Source organism: Thamnophis sirtalis, unplaced genomic scaffold (assembly GCF_051295495.1).
Source record: "Thamnophis sirtalis isolate CommonGarterSnake01/CBP01778 unplaced genomic scaffold, rThaSir2_p1.2 scaffold_9, whole genome shotgun sequence".
In the NCBI taxonomy this organism is placed as follows: Eukaryota; Metazoa; Chordata; class Lepidosauria; order Squamata; family Natricidae; genus Thamnophis; species Thamnophis sirtalis.
Genome location: NW_028261389.1, coordinates 56,062,320 through 56,080,429, shown reverse-complemented (window position 1 = coordinate 56,080,429; position 18,110 = coordinate 56,062,320). Strand labels below are relative to the sequence as shown.

At 33.0% G+C, this 18,110-nt stretch overlaps 1 protein-coding gene across 1 annotated transcript in view; it reads left to right on the top strand.

Annotated features, from left to right (window-relative positions):
- TFEC (transcription factor EC) overlaps nt 1-16,040 on the top strand; it is a 118,101-nt gene extending 102,061 nt beyond the window's left edge. The window contains exons 4-10 of the mRNA XM_087723046.1: nt 7,218-7,332; nt 8,335-8,385; nt 10,924-10,999; nt 11,942-12,089; nt 14,538-14,895; nt 15,387-15,440; nt 15,886-16,040. Of these exons, the coding sequence (XP_087579172.1) occupies nt 7,218-7,332; nt 8,335-8,385; nt 10,924-10,999; nt 11,942-12,089; nt 14,538-14,895; nt 15,387-15,440; nt 15,886-16,040 (957 nt within the window). The remainder of the gene's footprint in view (nt 1-7,217; nt 7,333-8,334; nt 8,386-10,923; nt 11,000-11,941; nt 12,090-14,537; nt 14,896-15,386; nt 15,441-15,885) is intronic.
- The last annotated feature ends 2,070 nt before the right edge of the window (nt 16,041-18,110 follow it).

The window sequence follows — 18,110 nt, the reverse complement described above, 5'->3', positions numbered from 1 at the left end:
TTCCGCCATAGAATTGTTCTCAATAAATAACCACAAGCTGCTAGTTGAGAAGATACCTTAAAGTCTGTCTTAAGGAAAGATCTTGTTTTACACCATGAGAGGCATGCATAAGCGCACCATCGTGCCTATCATCCCTGTCCTACTGTCCCCATTTATTCATACCCATTTCATTCATACTTAAGTTTATTCTTATACCTATTATCTTGTAAACGATTGACAAATCAAAATAAATAAACTAGGAGAAATTCCTGTCTAGTGGTGGGATTCAAATAATTTAACAACCGGTTCTCTGACCTAATGAACAGCTGGGTAGGTGAGACTCGGTGGTCATGTGACTGGGTGGGTGTGGACAACTCAACATTACTCAGGTCAACATGCACTTCACCCTAGCTGTTACAATGTAATAAGAGTTAATCAGAGAGGCAGTTTCTGTAAGTAGGGCAATAAAGATTAGGTTAGAAACAACACCAGAATGTTCCCTTCCTGCCTTCCTTACAGGATTAACCCTGTAAAGTGGGAAAAACAAAATAAGATTTCTTCCTACAACCAGTTCTCCTAACTGCTTAGAAAGTTAACAGTCGGTTCTCCCGAATAGGTGAGAACTGGCTGAATCCCCCACTGGTCCTATCCCAAAATAGATATATTCTACTGGAAATTAGCTAAAAACTCATGTGATCAGAAATCTAGCACTGAAATGGATATTGTGGCATTGAGTGTTCTAATCTGAATCTTACTTGAAGAAAAGGATCACAGCATAATTACATATCAACTGTTGACCTATTCCTTGAAAGGTTTTCTAGTTAATACTGCTGCTATGTTTCCATTATCTAGCTTGAACACTATTCTCTTTGGATGTTCTGCTTTTCCAATATTGTCTGCCTCATCCATCTGCTTACTATATAATCAAACTCAGCATTTTTGCTTGCCTGGTACAAAGACAAGTGTTACCTTGAAGATAAAAGGTCTTGTAGATGGGCAGTTAAATCACAGAGAATTGAATATAAACAATTAAAGTTACTTCAAGGTCATTTCTGTGGTTTGCAGCTAATAAGATTCTGAGCCTGTTTATGAACAGACTTAATATAGGCTGGGCCAAATAGAATACACAAAGCTGTGCTGCTTCCTCTCCAATTTAGGAGGAGAAATATATTTTAATAGTTTTGTTTCATTGTGTAGGTAGTTGCATTAGAGGAAGTGGATCAGTTTGCATTAAAAGGTCCAAAATCAATGCATATTCGATCATTCATCTGCAAAGTCATGAACATGTTTGTTAGTTAAATTGAATAAATCTAAAGATAAAATAATAAAAAATGAAATAAACATTGAACAAATTCTATTTTAGTTAATTAAAATGAATGACAAAATGCATTTTTCTATCATATGCATTGTTAATGAAAATACCATTAGATTCTTAAACTTTTGAAGCACTGTCATTGATGGCTGCATTTTAAATCAGTGTGTCTGAGGTTTAAATTGAAGACCTATTTTTTAATTTTCTCCTTGGAAATTAGCAGAAAATTAAGTATTTTGTCACCACCTATGCCCCATACTTTCTAATTAATTATAGGATAAAATGGGTTCTGGGTGCTGCTCTGTTGAGACAAACTGTAACCAATAACTAATTACATTAGAAGCAGTTAAAATAACAGGTGAACAAATTAAACAAGTAAACAAGTTTAAATTTTGAATTAATTGAATGTAGAGAGGATTTTCAGTGAATCCTGGACAGATATCAATCATGATTTTAACATGGTCCAGACAGGATTGATTTCACAAATAAGTACAAAGTAGTTCTTAATATAGAACATCTGGTTATTTATAACTGTCTGTATGAATTTATGAGGTGAATGTGATGTATCTGTAGATTCAATGTCTGACAGCTGTTTCAGGTATGTTGCCTTAAGATGATAGAAGTGTAAAGATAAGCATGGATAATAGTGGCTGCTACAGTAAACCAAGTGGGCAGAGATTGGGAAAGCAGATTACAAATAGATTCATAGAAAGAATAAACATATTAGGCTGTAGATAAGTATGACTACCTAATGAACAAAACATTAAGGGAAGACATGACAGCAACCTTCCAATATAGGAAGGTGTCACAGGGAAAAAGGTGTGTCTTTAGTCTCTATGATATGCTAGAATAGCACAACAGAAGGAAGCTTTACAGAGACAAATTCAAATTCAAGAAGTAATTTTCCAATTGCTAGAGCTATTAAGCAGTAGAACAGCATGTCTCCTGGAATGTGGCCCATCTCTAGAGGTTTTCAAACAACATTTGGACAGCCTGTCAATAGATCAAACCATTTGTAGTAAAATGCCTTCTGAGCTAGGTAAACTAGCAATATCCAATATAGGGAAATGTAACAGTTATAATAGAATCAAAGTGATAGTCCAAAAGCTGGCCCAAATGTCATGATAGGAAGTTACTTATTCAAAAAACAAGCCATGTTTTTTTTCTGGAAAATGCATGCTAGAAAGAAGTGGGGGGGGGTAAACTCCCAATATACATCACCCTAGACTGGACAGATATCGCTAAATGAGTTATGTGTTCAAAGATCAAAGTCTGATCCTAAGTGTCCAAACTGGGCAGTCAAGATCAGACAGATTCTTCAATGGCCATCCTTCTTCATGGCAGAAAAAAGGAAAGAACTATTTACACTCTTTATCTTTTATCAATTTTGTTATTCAAGGTAGAGTGAAAGCCATTAATTTACATGGTTTGATCCCATAAGAATATATATAGCTACTAATCATAATAGCTAGGAAGTAAAGTCTTAAAGGTATTAAAGACTTAGAGACTGGCAGCTGCAGGGGAAAAGATTGGTCTTTGGCTTGATCCAGCAGAGTTCTTATATCTTAAATAGGATAAATATACACATGCAGAAGAATAAAGTCACTGGGACTATTTCATAAAATTATTGAAAGATTGGCCACTGTTTTTGCATCTTATCTACTTCACTAAAAGCCTTATAAAATTATGCTAAGGGACCAAAAGAGTCACATTGAATTTTTTTGAGAATCAGTTTGGTCCAGAGGTTAAGGCACCAGGTGACCATGCATTTTAGTTCTTCCTTTTAGTATGAAACACAGCTGGGAAACTTTAGGCCAGAATTCTCTATCAGCCCATCTGACTTCACAGGGTTGTTGTTGTTGTGAGGAAAATAGAAGGAGGATATATTTGCCACCTTGTTGAATTATTTATAAAAATAATAAAAGCAGGACAATTTTTTAAAAGTGATGGTAATGAGAAGAATGACAAAAAAATCACCAGCTCCTAACCCCAACTGTATATATTTAAAAAAACCTCCAAATTTCAATCAAATAAAACACAAACCAATGTTCAATTTATTATTTCAATTGGATACTACCAGAGCATATCTGAAATTTAATTTGGTTAGTGAGTTCTTCATGTTTCTGCAGTTGCATTGTCTAAAGATATCTGGTTAACTATTTGCTGTGTTAAACAATATCAAAGTAAAACTTTCCTGGATTGAAGGCCTGCATCATGTATTATTCCAGCTGCAGCAAGTCAGACTGCAAAAGAAGGCTGTAGCAGATGCTGCTACCATTCGGCGCTCAGCATGGTATTTACTTTCAGTGAAATGATAATCCAGACACTCTTGTGTTCGGATGACATTCAAGAGAGAAGAGCTGGTGTGCAAAAGATCATTGACTTGAGGGGTTCAGATGAGGACGCACTGGGAGATTTTTCTGTACATGCAAGAAAAACGCCTTTATTCTGTGCCAAAGCATCCACTCTCCTGGAGCTGATTGACTGGTCTGAAGATGTTTATGAGCCACCTTTGACGTGCAAACTGACTACAGTAGAAATAAAGAAGTTCATTGATGAACAAATGCAAGTACCACAGTGGCCCTGTCATGTCCAATCAATAGAGAGATGTGTTGAACAGGTCACAGAGGCAGCAAACAGAATGTATAGATATGAGAAACGTGAGGGTTATATCAGAGGCCAAGAAGCAAGTTGGCGGATGATGTTGAAGAGTAAGTCAAAACAAGACTTGATGAAATTCGCTTCAACATGTTTGTCACTCAGATAATTGCTTTCTGATGTTAAATTATAATTGCATGGATTATTGTTTGCTTAGCTAGATAAGATTCAGGCAGAAAAAAACTTTATTTTTTTGTAGAACAAGGTGGATAACAAGAGACTTTTGAGAGGTATATGATCAGATGTGGATTTACAATACCAAGCTAAATGGGCAATTGCAAAAATAACAACAGATTTGAATTATTGCTGTAAAAACACATATTTTTAGAACCCTTCACTGAAAAAAATTGCAAAGACTAATTTTCATCCAATTAAATGACAAGCTCACTCAGACTCACAAATGTATGGTAAACATTTAGTGAAACTCTAATATGTATGGTAGTTATTAACAAATTAACCTTCCAGTGATAATGTTAACTTTATAATCAGCACTGCCTTCTTAATGGTTACTGTATCCTTTTCTCCTTTCATATAACTTCATATTTGCTTTCTATTCTTTTATAATTATCCTGATTCCTTCAGCATCACAACATTATACATATTATTGATAATTTAGGGCAATACTGTAGCTGATGGAATATATGCTAGTCCATTACAACTAATTCCATCAAAATTTCCAAGATTCTCCACATTTTTTATATTTCCACTGAAGTTCAAAAATACAGTACATTGGAACTGAGCAAGTGTTTACCTAGACTAGGGTATTTTCAGCCATCTCAGGAAAACCAGGCATGAAACAAGACTAGACAGTGGTGGGATTCAAATAATTTAACAACCGGTTCTCTGCCCTAATGACCATCTGGGTAGGTGGGGTTCAGTGGTCCTGTGACTGGGTGGGTGTGGTCACTCAGGTCGATGGACGCTTCGCCTTAGCTGTTACAATGTAATAAGAGGTAACCGGAGAGGCAGTTTCTGTAAGCAGGTCAATAAAGATTAGGCTAGAAACAACACCAGAATGTTTCCTTCCTGCCTTCCTTACAGGATTAGCCCTGTAAAATGGAAAAAAACAAAAGGAGATTTCTTCCAACAATCGGTTCTCTGAACTTCTTAGGAAGTTAATAACTGGTTCTCCCGAATAGGTGCCACCTGGCTGAATCCCACCACTGAGACTAGATGACCTAATTCTGCTTTATTGTAAAGCTACTTTAACAGAAACTAACACAGATCATATGTGAAAGTTTTGAATGAAAACAGATGATTTTTATTATTCAAAAAAAATCTGCTAAACAAACTGCTGTGAAAACTGAAAACAGATGAATCAAGACATATAATGGACAAGATTTGTTGAATAAATTGTATACAAAACTGCATGTTTCAAATTCAGGATAGAAAATGCATACATGCATAGAGGAAGAACCTGGTAGTTATTCAATAAAACTGATTGGAGCAAAGGTTGGGACAAAGAAAGGACCTTCCATACATATGTGAAGTCTGCTGCTAAAAATAGGCATCCATGAAAGTATCACAGTGCAACAGTGTTTTTATTATTTTAATAAAAACATCAGTTCTTGCAAATACATCTGATAAAATTGTAATGTTAATTGGTTTTTAAGTTTACATTTACTGTGGATGTAGTGTTAAATACTCCAGTTTACTGATATTATGGATTATGATGCAGTTAGACATTTGATTATTTTGATTCGTTTCATCTGTTTTCTGATATCTTATTGTACTGTTTTGGGTTGGTTTGGTGTTTTTTGATCCCTTTGAATTAGTCTTGACTCCTGGTAACGGACTGGACAAGTCCCTTGGCAAACAGTTCACCATTGCTTACTTCTTAAAGGGTGGCTCAAGATCACACAACTGGCCTTGTGCCTAAGACAGGGCTAAAATTCAGTCTCCTGGTTTCTAGCCTGGTGCTAGAATCTTTCTCTCATTACTCCTTACTTGCTTTCTGTAAGATTTCCATGTAGCTATAGAAGAAATAGGACAAAACAATCAGTTGTTGTGCACTGATCTTGAAAAGAATAAAAAACACTCTTGGGTCTATACATTGGCATCCTTCATTTTATCTGCCATTGGGGCATAGAGCCCTCTTCCACCTTCAAAACCATTGACCGTCTTCTCCTGTAACCCTGGACAGGAGCCCTTACAAGGTGCTACCAGCCGGGCCAGTTGGACCAAGTTTTTTTTTAAGGAGGTGTTACTCCTCCATCACTCACCCTTTGTCCAGGCTTCTGACAGGCAGAGCCTGACTTCCCAAACATTGGGCCCAGGATGGCGGGTTTTGGGGGCTATAGAATCTTAATGAAACTTAAACTTTATCTAGGGCACTAGGTAAGAGCATATGAAGGTCGATTGTATGCCCACTGGGTAGCCAGCCAATATCTAGCAAGTTAAAATCCTGGTAACAGTCCCCTTTCCAAATCATGTAGTATCTATCTATGGGGGGGAAATTGCAAGCACAGAAAAAGTAATCTGTATGAATCAACTGTTCATATTGCATGAGGTTCTATCAATCAAGGGCATTACAAATTTGAAAGTTATTTTAAAAATTCCAACAAAACGCAAGCTTAATTTTATGTTTGGAAGAATTTTATATTAAAGATCAGAAATGAATCAAATAGCAGTTTATAAAAATTATGTCTGCATAGCAGATAGAGAATTAATTACCTAATGTCTCCTAATGCCCTTGCAAGACAATTGCCCATAACATGATCTCATATGCTCTATCCAGGTCTATTTTAAGATGCTTTGCATAGCTGCATCTTTTTTGTATGCTGTACAAAGCACAAACAATTTAGGAATTGAGTTCAGGGAGATAGTTAAAAATTCACTTGGGTCTCAGGTAAGATCAGCAAGGTTATTTTCCTTTCAACTTAACTCATATTTGAAGTGTAGTAACAGTAATCCTGTTATTGGAAAATATGCTATGGCATTAATTCAAAATTAGACATTAGGGGCCATAACCAGGCATCATTCTGCATATAAAACTCAAATCAATCTCCTTCTAGTTTCTGCATATGGAACAATGACAATTTTGACCCTTAACATTTTATTTTATTTTATAGATGATAAGAGCAAAATGTGTTTTTAGATGAGCATTTGCAGTTCCCATTGAGATTAAGACATGAATACACATCTGAAATGGAATTTTGTTCTTAAGTACCTATATATGCTTCTCCTATGACAAAATCATGAATTTATTTTTATTCTCCCATATCTAATTTTATGTCTTTTTCTTTTACTCTCCCTGTGTTCTTCAAAGCTTTCAAGTAGCATTCTGGATATGTACAACAGTGACCAAGGAATGACGGCTGCCAATATGGGTCTTACCAATACTTCCTGTCCTTCTAATTTGCCAGTTAAAATTGAAATCACAGGTAATGCAGCTTTGAGATTTTTGGCAGACTAAAAAGCTTGTTTAAACAAAGGCTGAAGCATCTATCTGTTTGTAGAACAAATGTAACCACACAGATATAAAATATAGTAGAAGTGATTTAAATACACATTGGACACCTTCACAGTGTATTGTTTCTATTCTCTAATTCCTTATTAGCTGGTTTTAGACCATCCATGTGATTGTGTTTACTCTTGGTAATGAATTATGAAATGTGGAGAACAGGTAAGGAACATGGTTAGCCATTTAGCATTCTATTTCTAGATGACCAGTAGCCTTCCTGAATCAGAATCTTCTGGTTCAAAACATTTTTCTCTCTTTGTTCTGAAGTGAATATCCCTAACAATAAAAGTCATGGTAGTCCTTGCTGATCCTTATAACTAGACACATACAGCTAATGGCTGTAATTACTGTAGGATACATAATTGATCTGCACACATTTTGACTTCTGGCCCATGATATAAATAAATTATCATTCATTACATTTGTTCCAGGTCATCATAAGTGACTCTCTTAAAGGTTCACAATACAGCCATTCACCACATTAATGAATTAACATCTTTCAGACTTTCATTCAATTAATCTAAAGAATGTTAACAACCATACAGTTTATCAGTGCAACTTAAAGGAACAAAGAGATTATTTTCTTCCTCTTTCTCCAACATACAAATCTGATTATGCCTGGCAAGATAATAGGAACTCAAATTCACTTTAAAGTATTATAAAGTTTTCTATCGCCACAATGTAAAGTACAACAAATTGGATACTGCTTCCTTAGAATTTTAAAAATTAAAAATGCATGATATTTTTTTTTAAAAAAAATCTCAGCACATACTGTAAACAACAAGTAAAGAAGTAGCAAATAGCAAGAAGAATTAGGAAGTCTGAGATGGTAAATTTTTCTTAAAACCTTGTTTGTAAGAAGTTTACTGTTCACATAGAATAATCCATAAACTGTTTAGTTAGACTTTACTTTCTATCACAGATACACACAGAATCACAAAAGAGAGACTAAAAAAGGACAACCATAATCTCAGTGAGTACATTTAACACTTTCCAAATATTTATTATTGTTAGTAGACTATGGAAATAACTCCTTGCTTTAGAGTTATTGTTGAAGAAAGACTGAACAAACTTTTTTTTGTATGTGAAGGGATCTGAAAAAATTGACATGGACAATAAACCAACTCTTTCAATTTTTCAGCATAAATCATGTCTTTAATTTCTTTTTTAAAATGTCCTAGTTGTAAGCCATTGCCAGATTTTATCTTGATCTATTTTCCCCTTGATCTTTTATAGAAATTGACCATGTAATGCTATTTCATGCCAGTATTCTGTTCTTGCTTTTATTATATTATTTTGTTTCCTACACATTCAATAAGTTTCAATTTTAAACTCGCATCAGTGCCTGTTCTTCCTGTCTCTTATGCAATTATTTTCTTGTTTGACAATTTGTTTGATTGAAGTAAACTTTTTCCTCCATTTCTGTGGGGAAGACACCATCTATTAATATTTCTATGGAAATGTAATGTATAGTGAATCATCATTTACTTTATTGGTCTTACTCCAAATTGGCCAGTTCAGGGTGTGTCCAAATCATATAATTCCAGCAGTGTATTATATCATAGGTATGGCCCAGGTATGGGTGCATTTTATGGTGTTTCCATCACTATTTTTATACCTAGCTCTTTTCTCTTTTTTTGTTTTTTGTATGTGCTGCTTAATAATCACATTTTAAACTTGTCCATATCTGATGTTATTCAACTATAATGGCTCCTGCTGGTTTGGCCATTTAGCAATAGCAATAGTATTCATTGTGCTCTACAGCACTTTCTAGGCAGTTTACTGAGTCAGCATATTGATGACAATGTGAGTCTCATTTTACTGACCTTGGGAAGATGTGAGTCTGAATCAAACTTCTTACAGTGGGCAGAATGCGGCAATACTGCATTCTAACCACTGTGTTACCATGGCTCCTTTGGCATTTCAATTTTCATATATTGTTTTTGATTTTACCCCAAATTATTAAATATTAATAATACCACATTTTTGGCCCTCAATGCCTGGGGTTAATCTAGATATGTTGCCTATTGCTGTGTGCATAGAAGAAAATCCTGAAATGACCAGAAATTGATTTTTAGGACAAAGAACTAGAATGCTCAATTTGCAGAGATTGTCTGTGGGGCCCATATCATCTTATAAATTGTAATAACTTGTGCCATAAGTATTCGCTCACCCATTCGCATAATCAGAATCAGTTGTGAGCGAATACTTTTGGCAATATAGTGTATTTTCTTACCCAGTTTAAACTAAGTAACCAACATCCCCACTTCACTTAATACCCTTGTATTGAATTATGCAAGAATTGGTGAAGTTAACTTAATTGGAGTGTATTTTATTCCCATTGTTTCTGTGCAATTTATATGCCTCATGCTTCATGGGCATCGTAACATGAAAATGCACATTCCAAATAAATTATGTCTGTGTGTCAAATAATTTGAACAATATTCTAGTTAACTTGATATTTTTACGTCTGAATAATCATTTTGGTGACAATGACCACTAACTGTGCCGTAACATTCTATAATAATATGAAGCAAATGGATGGCTGCATTCAACGAGCAGATATTAAATGTAAAAATGTTGGGTGTGAAAGATCAGATTCACACACGAAGGTCAAATTAACCTGATTTAATTATACACATCCCTATGCACAGGAATATTCTTACCTGCTAACATTTAAATAAGGATTAACAGAATTAAAGGAGATTGGACTTCTGCTTGTGGCCACATAGAGATTCCAGGCTGATCCCTGTTTTAACTCTACCCTCTGGCCCTCCTTCCTCTACACAATATTTTACAATGAAAAAGTGACTCATACTGTTTGTTTAAAAAAAACCACTTGTAAAGTAATTAAAAAACTTAAAGTATATTTGTTATGTACTATTGAGCAGGGTTTTTTTTACCAAATTTTCAAGCATGAATCAAGATTTACAATATGTGAAAGAACAAAGCATACATTTTAAAGATCAAAGCTAGACCTTCCTTAAAGTAAACATGGATGAAATTGTAAAGTAAATATTTTCATTCAAATGAAAGCAAACACATGATGGTATTATCACCTCTTTGCAGCCTTTCAAAATAACTTGTCTGATATGATAAAAGCACTGATTCATGAGCACCAATTCACAATTTTAGTTCATTGTCAATCCAAATGAGAATCACAATTTGAACATACAGCCTTAATATTAGAGGTACACATTGTTATATCTATCTTATATGTTAAATCCCTATAAAAGCTTTGTTAGTTGCATAGTTTAAATGAAGAGTTAGGTGTTCTTTCATTAAAAATAAATATTTTTTTTCTTCTTTTTCCCCTTTTAAAATAAGTTGTCTTCAGGATAGTTAAACTAGCTGTTTAATGGTTTTCACAGATTAAACATTTTCAACATTTACAAATACTGTGACATTTTGAAATATGGTGTTTTGTATCAGAATAACTGCGTTGCTGTTTGTTAACAAATTATATCTTTTCTGTTATATTCTGCTACTATTAAGATATCTTGTTTTATAGTTGAAAGAAGAAGGAGGTATAACATTAATTATCGGATCAAAGAGCTTGGCACCCTTATTCCAAAGTCTAATGATCCGTGAGTTCACCTGTCATTTTTATCATTGTATTTAGAATTTAAATTTAAATAAAATAGAAAAAAATGGAGCAGAGTATGAAACAGGAATTTTCGATGTGATATTTAGTGTGGACATTTTGTCCAAAGTGGCAGATTGCTAGAGTCAATTTTTGTGTCAGTTGATGGATAATTTCAGATTTCAATTTAACTGATAATCTACGCATAATATATTGGTCCACACAGTAAGGTATTTTTAACATGATACTTGAAATAACATTCTTATAAGATAAATGACATTTGGGGCTAAGTATCTCCTTATTAACAGTGACAAATCATATTAGCATAGATATACAAAGCACTTTCATATAGTATTTTATATAAAAGTCTGTTTTAGTTTGTTTTAATCATACAGGTTTTAAAATATGATATGGAATTGTTGCTAAAACTAAACTATGATTTTAGTGTATTATTAACACTGAATATCAAAATTAGATAAAGCCTTTTATTCAAATAAGAATAAAAGCATGTTCATTAGAGGATCATGTGAAAAGACTTATAAATTTTAAATTATATTCAGAAATTTATGCTTAAATTGTCAGTAATATATGGTTCCTAGTTCATTAATGGAGTTCTACACATAGATTTTAATCAGAGTTAATAACAAAAGCATTTTTACTAAAAATATAAAGACTATAAAAATAGAATCATGAATCTGCATTTAGAACTTACACAAAAAGGCACTTTATTACGTTCTTTTGACACTTATTTTCATTCTGGGATTAATTTTAATATATAAGGGCTTTTTAACTATTCTATTAAAATTTCCATTCAGAAGCAATAATATCTAAGAGTGAATAATGGTCATGTAAATCATTATTTCATATTAATATAAAAGATTTTGTACATTTTTATGAATTTTGCTGACATGCACAATTGTGAAAAGGTTATCATTACTTTCTACAGTGATATGCGCTGGAATAAAGGAACTATTTTAAAGGCATCAGTGGAATATATCAAGTGGTTACAGAAAGAACAACAGAAAGCTCAAGAATTAGAGCAGAGGCAGAAGAAATTAGAGCAGGCTAATAGGAGACTGTTGCTACGAATTCAGGTTTGTAGAGAAAAATGCTCATTCAAAGCCAATCTCTTCCTTCCTCCATCTTTTGATTTTGCTACAGCTTTTACATGATCAAACTGTATTCACTGATTATAAAACACATACACATAGATCTACACTATAAGGGGGAAATCTATATTACTTGGAGACTTAAGATACATTTTGAAAAATATTTCTTATCTTGTTTTACTTTGGGGTACATTGTCCAACATGCAATTAAGCAGCATATAATTTTCTGGTCACTTCCTATAATAGACTGTAATTGATCTACAGAATGTTTAATTGGGTAAGGATTACGCACAGGTTCTAGATAGCATTCCTAAATATTGTAAGAGGATTAGTGGGAGAACAGAGGCATTTTAAAGTATTTAGTGCAAGGCAAAACCTATGGGCCTGTTTCATTTTTAGAGGTAAATAGTGCAACCAGAATCAAATGAATAATCTCAGCCACAATAATGCAGACAAGTCCCTGAAATTTTCTTGGAAAGATTTCAGAAGTGGTTTGCCATAGCTTAAATTAAATTAAAATCAAATAGACATGTATAGGACTGTGTTGTAAGGTACGGTGATGTTAGATAACAGAGTATTAAAGCTCTAGTAAAATTGATAGGACTTCCACGTCTAAGTAACACAGCGCTAAAGAACACTCTGAAATTACAGGGTTTGAAAATATGTTATCTAGAATATGCATAACATGGTAAATAGATGTTTACTGAAATCAATCATTGTTTCTATAAAAACAATCAAAGTGAAACATGTGAAAATGTGGGCATTTTAAAATTCTGAGAGTGCACTGTCCCCCACTTTGATTATTTTTGGTCCGATGAACTCAAGAACCAAGACAGTGGGAATTTGTGGAGAATTTCTAATAGAATATCTATTAGGATCATACTTCAACTGATTAGTTTTTCTGACATGAATTAAAAACGTGATCTTGATCATTTCAAATAATTTAATTTCTTGGGAGATGAACTTAATATGAGTTAAGCCCAGGCAATTGCCTCCATAGTATCACTGCTTCCCCATAATTAAAAAGCCCTGCTAAACAGTTACATTAAGCAACCATTCTTTATTCATACATTAGATCTCCCTCATTTTCCCAGTATCGTATCTGACCTCTGTCTTCTTCAGATGTCACCTGTATCATGGAGGATATTAAGAATTCATTCTACCAGCAGAATTGCATCTACAAGCAAAATAGGAAGACCATATCATAATATTTTAGATTATTAAAATATTTATATGTTAATATTCTAAAATAATTTAAAATTATTAATTTTGTTATCAATCTTCTTATAATATTAGTTTTGTTTACTACATTATACTATTTTAATATTTGTTATGTACACAACACTGCAAAGGTTTCCAATCTCAGCTGTCATAAGTAACAAGGGATAAGCCTGGGTATTTAATATTTCTGTAAACTCTGAAGCAAGGAAAGAAAAATGTTTTTGTTTTGCTTTGAAAATTTTGGAGAAAAATGGAATGTTTTTATTTATATAGTTATTTTTAGCACTCTATATAGTTATTTAGTTCAGTACTCATTATGATAGTTATTCAGATATGACTTTCTTTCTCTCTTTCTTTTTCTTTCTTTTGTTTCTTTTCTTGTTCCTTCCTTCCCTTTCCCTCCCTCTCTCTTTTCTTTTTTTCCTTTTGCTTTCTTTCTCTCTTTCTCTTTCGATTTCTAGGATACTAAAGTGAAAATATACTTTGATGAGAACAATTTTAACATTAACTGAATTTATTTTTAAGAAATATTTTACTGCAAATGCATATGCAAAATGCTTAGCTTTAAAATGAAGCATTCTTCAATTTTGCTTATTTGAAGAAGCTGATAGGGAAAAAATAATCCTGTAAAGAATTGTCAATTTTATATGTGCGTTTATGTGTATTCTGGATGCAGAAAGCACTGATTTTCCAGAAAAATTGTGAAGAGGCTCAGATTATTTTGTTTCAAAGGCAATGTATAAAGAATTTTTTTCCGAATCTGAATCTCCCTCTCTTTAATTTCTTCTAAGCCTTTATTTTTATCATTCTATTATAAAATAATAATTTAATTATATTATTGTTTTATGAACTTTTGGAAATGTAGCGATTTTTCATTAATATCATTTTTATCATTTTGTATCTTGATTTTCAATCATAGATTAATGTCTTTTGCAATTTGGTTATTTTATATACCATTTTATGTATCATTACAAAATAAAGTATTATGAAATATCTCATAATCTGTTTTCCATTTTTCAGAAGAAAAATGCCTTAGATTTTTTTTATTCCCTCATCATTATGGCTATTATGTAGTCTCTATATGGCTTTATGAAAACATAAAAAACTGTCAGACTAGATTTCAGAACTGCACCAGAGATACTACTGTGTTGAATGGAATCCCAATGATTTTTTGTAAATCCTGCTCTCTAAATATTTTGTTTTCTCACGCAGGAGCTAGAAATACAAGCACATGCCCATGGACTACCCACCATGTCTTCAGTCAGCGTGGTTGACTTAGCATCCAGGGTCATGAGACAACAGGCATATCCAGAAGAGAATTCAATAGACTATATTCAACATCTAGCCATGGCTCATGAGCAACATGCTGATCTACATGACCCAGTTGCAGCCTTTTCTGATCCCCTCTCCCATTTTACAGACTTGTCTTTTAGTGCTGCCTTAAAAGAACAGAGACTAGAAGAAATATTACTAGATGATACAATATCACCACTTGGGATAGACCCTCTTTTATCTTCTGTGTCTCCTGCCGTATCAAAAGGAAGCAGCCGAAGCAGCAGTTGCAGTTCAGGTGATGACGTATAACATAGAAGAATATTCCATAGATAGAATAAAAGGAATTCTCCCTTGTTTTACTGGTGCTATATTTATGTTACTGCTTATTTCAGCACAATCAGGTTGGTTGCTGATAGAATGTGTTTTAGAAAGGATTGAGTATGAAATAAAAAATAAGAAAATGTTCCAACTATATAGAGAGTAGTAAGATTTTACTCTTAGGCAAGACAAGTGGGGCACATTTTCAAGGAGAACATTACTTTTTCATACACACAGGGCAAACATTTTGAATGACAGCTTAATTTATTCATTACAAATTCTCTGAATCATGAAAAGAAGTTTGAGATAACTCTTTGGCCTCTGTGCATGGAAGTTAATATATAGAAGGCCTACCGTACCTTTTTATGTAGAAACATGTGTAAAATCTACTTATTTCCATAACTCTCTTGTTTGGAAGTGATGACTCAAACCATCAGACATTTTGTATCATTCTTATTTATTTACCAGGAATGCTGTACATACATTACCTTACAATTTTATTCCACTATTGTGTTGAAGCAGGTTGATGCTAGAGAATGTTGGGGTCAAAGGTAGCGCATTGCATATCAATCTAAAACTAGAGGGTATGTGTTCTAGTAGTTCAATATTACTATAGTTCAAGGATGCTTCAACTATTGAACATGAGAAGCAAGAGCCTAAAATAGATATTGGAAACAGGAACCTAAAATAGATATCTGGCAACTTCTAGAAATTATTCTAGGTATCATAGTGGATCCATAATAGCTTACAAAGATTCAAGTTCAGAGAATGTACTTCACATCCTGGAATTCTTGACATTGATCATGAAAATATTTCCTACCAATTTAAATTATTTACTAACCAGGAATGAATCCTAGTGGGTCGTAAACTTAACAGCATAGAAAGTGTGCACTAGGGATATAAAACTGTATTGCATGTGGGAAGACTATCTTCACATAATTTGACAGCCTATATTCCCCATAAACAGGCTATAGTGCCCAGCAGTATCACTTGAAGGTGAATTATATGATCACAAATTGGTGTATTTTGTCCCAGTGCATTTTGGAGATAAAATCACCCAGTGGTTATAAAAAGTCTAGGCCATATAAAGAAAGGCCTAGGTTGATGCAGTCTAATACTTAAAATTATAAAAGACTGTTATGAATGTTAATTGTTCCAGTCACTAAAGAAGAGACATTTTATTTGAATGGAGAAATTGTACTACAGGAGTATAGCTTCTGGAAACTATATCCCATTAAAGTCAGGAAACATGTTGCGGAATTCATTGTGAATATTATTTGAAATGAAATATAAATGTTAGGTATGAAAAAGGAATAGATGGATAGATAGGAACCAAGGTCAAAGAGATTGAAGAACTCAGAATTTTTGCCATTGGAACGTTTCATATATACCATACTTCTTAGAAAGTGTCTGTTTATATTACACACACACACACATACACACACACACACACACACACACACACACACACACTCTTTATAAAGATTTACCATCCAAAGGTGAAACTAGTTGACTTTGGGATAATCTTGAAAATTGGCTTAAGGATGTAGATGTCCACAAAACAGATTGATAATGAAAAAAGAAGTTTAGTAGACATGGGTTACCTCAATTTTGGCTATATGACACTCTGGAGAATAGCATGAAATTTTGATACAAAAGAAGAAGAAGAACCATACAACAAAGTAGGACTGCCAAAGAATCTAGGAAATTTCAAAATAACCTTATGCTGAAAACTTTCCTAATGAATATATTGAAATTAAATGGATTATATGTCCATTATAAATTAGATTCTATTGAGGTGCTTGCTATTTTGTTTTTTTTAATCTTGCATTTTCATCTGCAATATAATTTTATTGATGATGTTACAATATACATGCATTTGTGTTTTAAATCTCAATTTAAATATTTTAACAAAGGAACTTGTATATTTTATGTCTTTCCCCCACTTCTAAAAAAATAAATGCACTTCATGCAAAGAAGACATTAGAGCAATTTGCACAGTTCTCTCTCTCTCTCTCTCTCTCTCTCTCTCTCTCTCTTTCTCTCAGAGCATGAGAGACAGAGAGAAGAGAGAAGAGAGAAGAAAGAAGAGAGAAGAGAGAGAGAGAGAGAGAGAGAACTGTGCAAATTACTCTAATGTCTTCTTTGCATGAAGTGCGTTTATTTTTTTTACCAATATTTGGAATATAAGATCAAGTATTGAAAGATCTTTATTGTGTCCTTTATGCAAATAAAGTAGGATTTGCCTTCGTACCGTGTTCTCATACATGGGGAAGACCAAATAATTATTTGAGTATTTGTTCAAATATATTTGAAACCCAAAACCCCAAAAGCTTTCAAATAACTTAGTCAAGACTCGGTAATAAATATGTAATTTTCATGTGATGAAGGTCCTAGGAATTTACAACTAAATTACTCATTGGAAGAGAAACTTTGGATTTTTTTAATCTCTTTTTTTCTAATAAGAGATATTCAAAATTCTCTAATTCGTTTAATCAGAATGAACAGTAAAATTAAGAAAAATTATTAATTATTTAATTAATACAGTAAATGTAGGTACTAATGAGATAAAATTCAAACCTAAGCCTTAGGATATCTTAGAGCAGAGATAAGATTCTACAAAAACTGAAAAAATGAAAAAGAAAAAAATGCTATGGCTTTATATCACTGTAATAATTCCATCACTTAAAATTAAGAATATTGTTATAGATCATTTGATTATAATAGGGCTGTGTTTATAAAAAAAGATTATTGTAATTTAAAATTATGTGAAGTCTTGTAGATTATTTGAATTTACTGTTACTGTTATAAAAATAATTGTTATTTTTATAACAATTACTATTTTTAATATTAATACAATCACTTGTTTTTAAACAACTGCATGCAAAAGAATATGCTTTTTTACCAAATCTGATTCAATCTTTATTAAAGTAGTTTTAACAAATGCTTATATTTTATTTATTTAAAGTATGCAATTACAACATAAGTAAAATAGATCTTTTTATAACTTGCATGAGTTCAGAATGGCACTAAGCAATATATCCAGTGACACAAAATAATAATCCCAGTTAAGCATGCTTACTGAGGAGACTATGTTGAACAATAAATACACAATGCTATTCTAAATCATGTTCATGTTGCTATGTACAATGTCCTTAATATAATCCTGTCTTTTTTTGTTTTATTCATGTT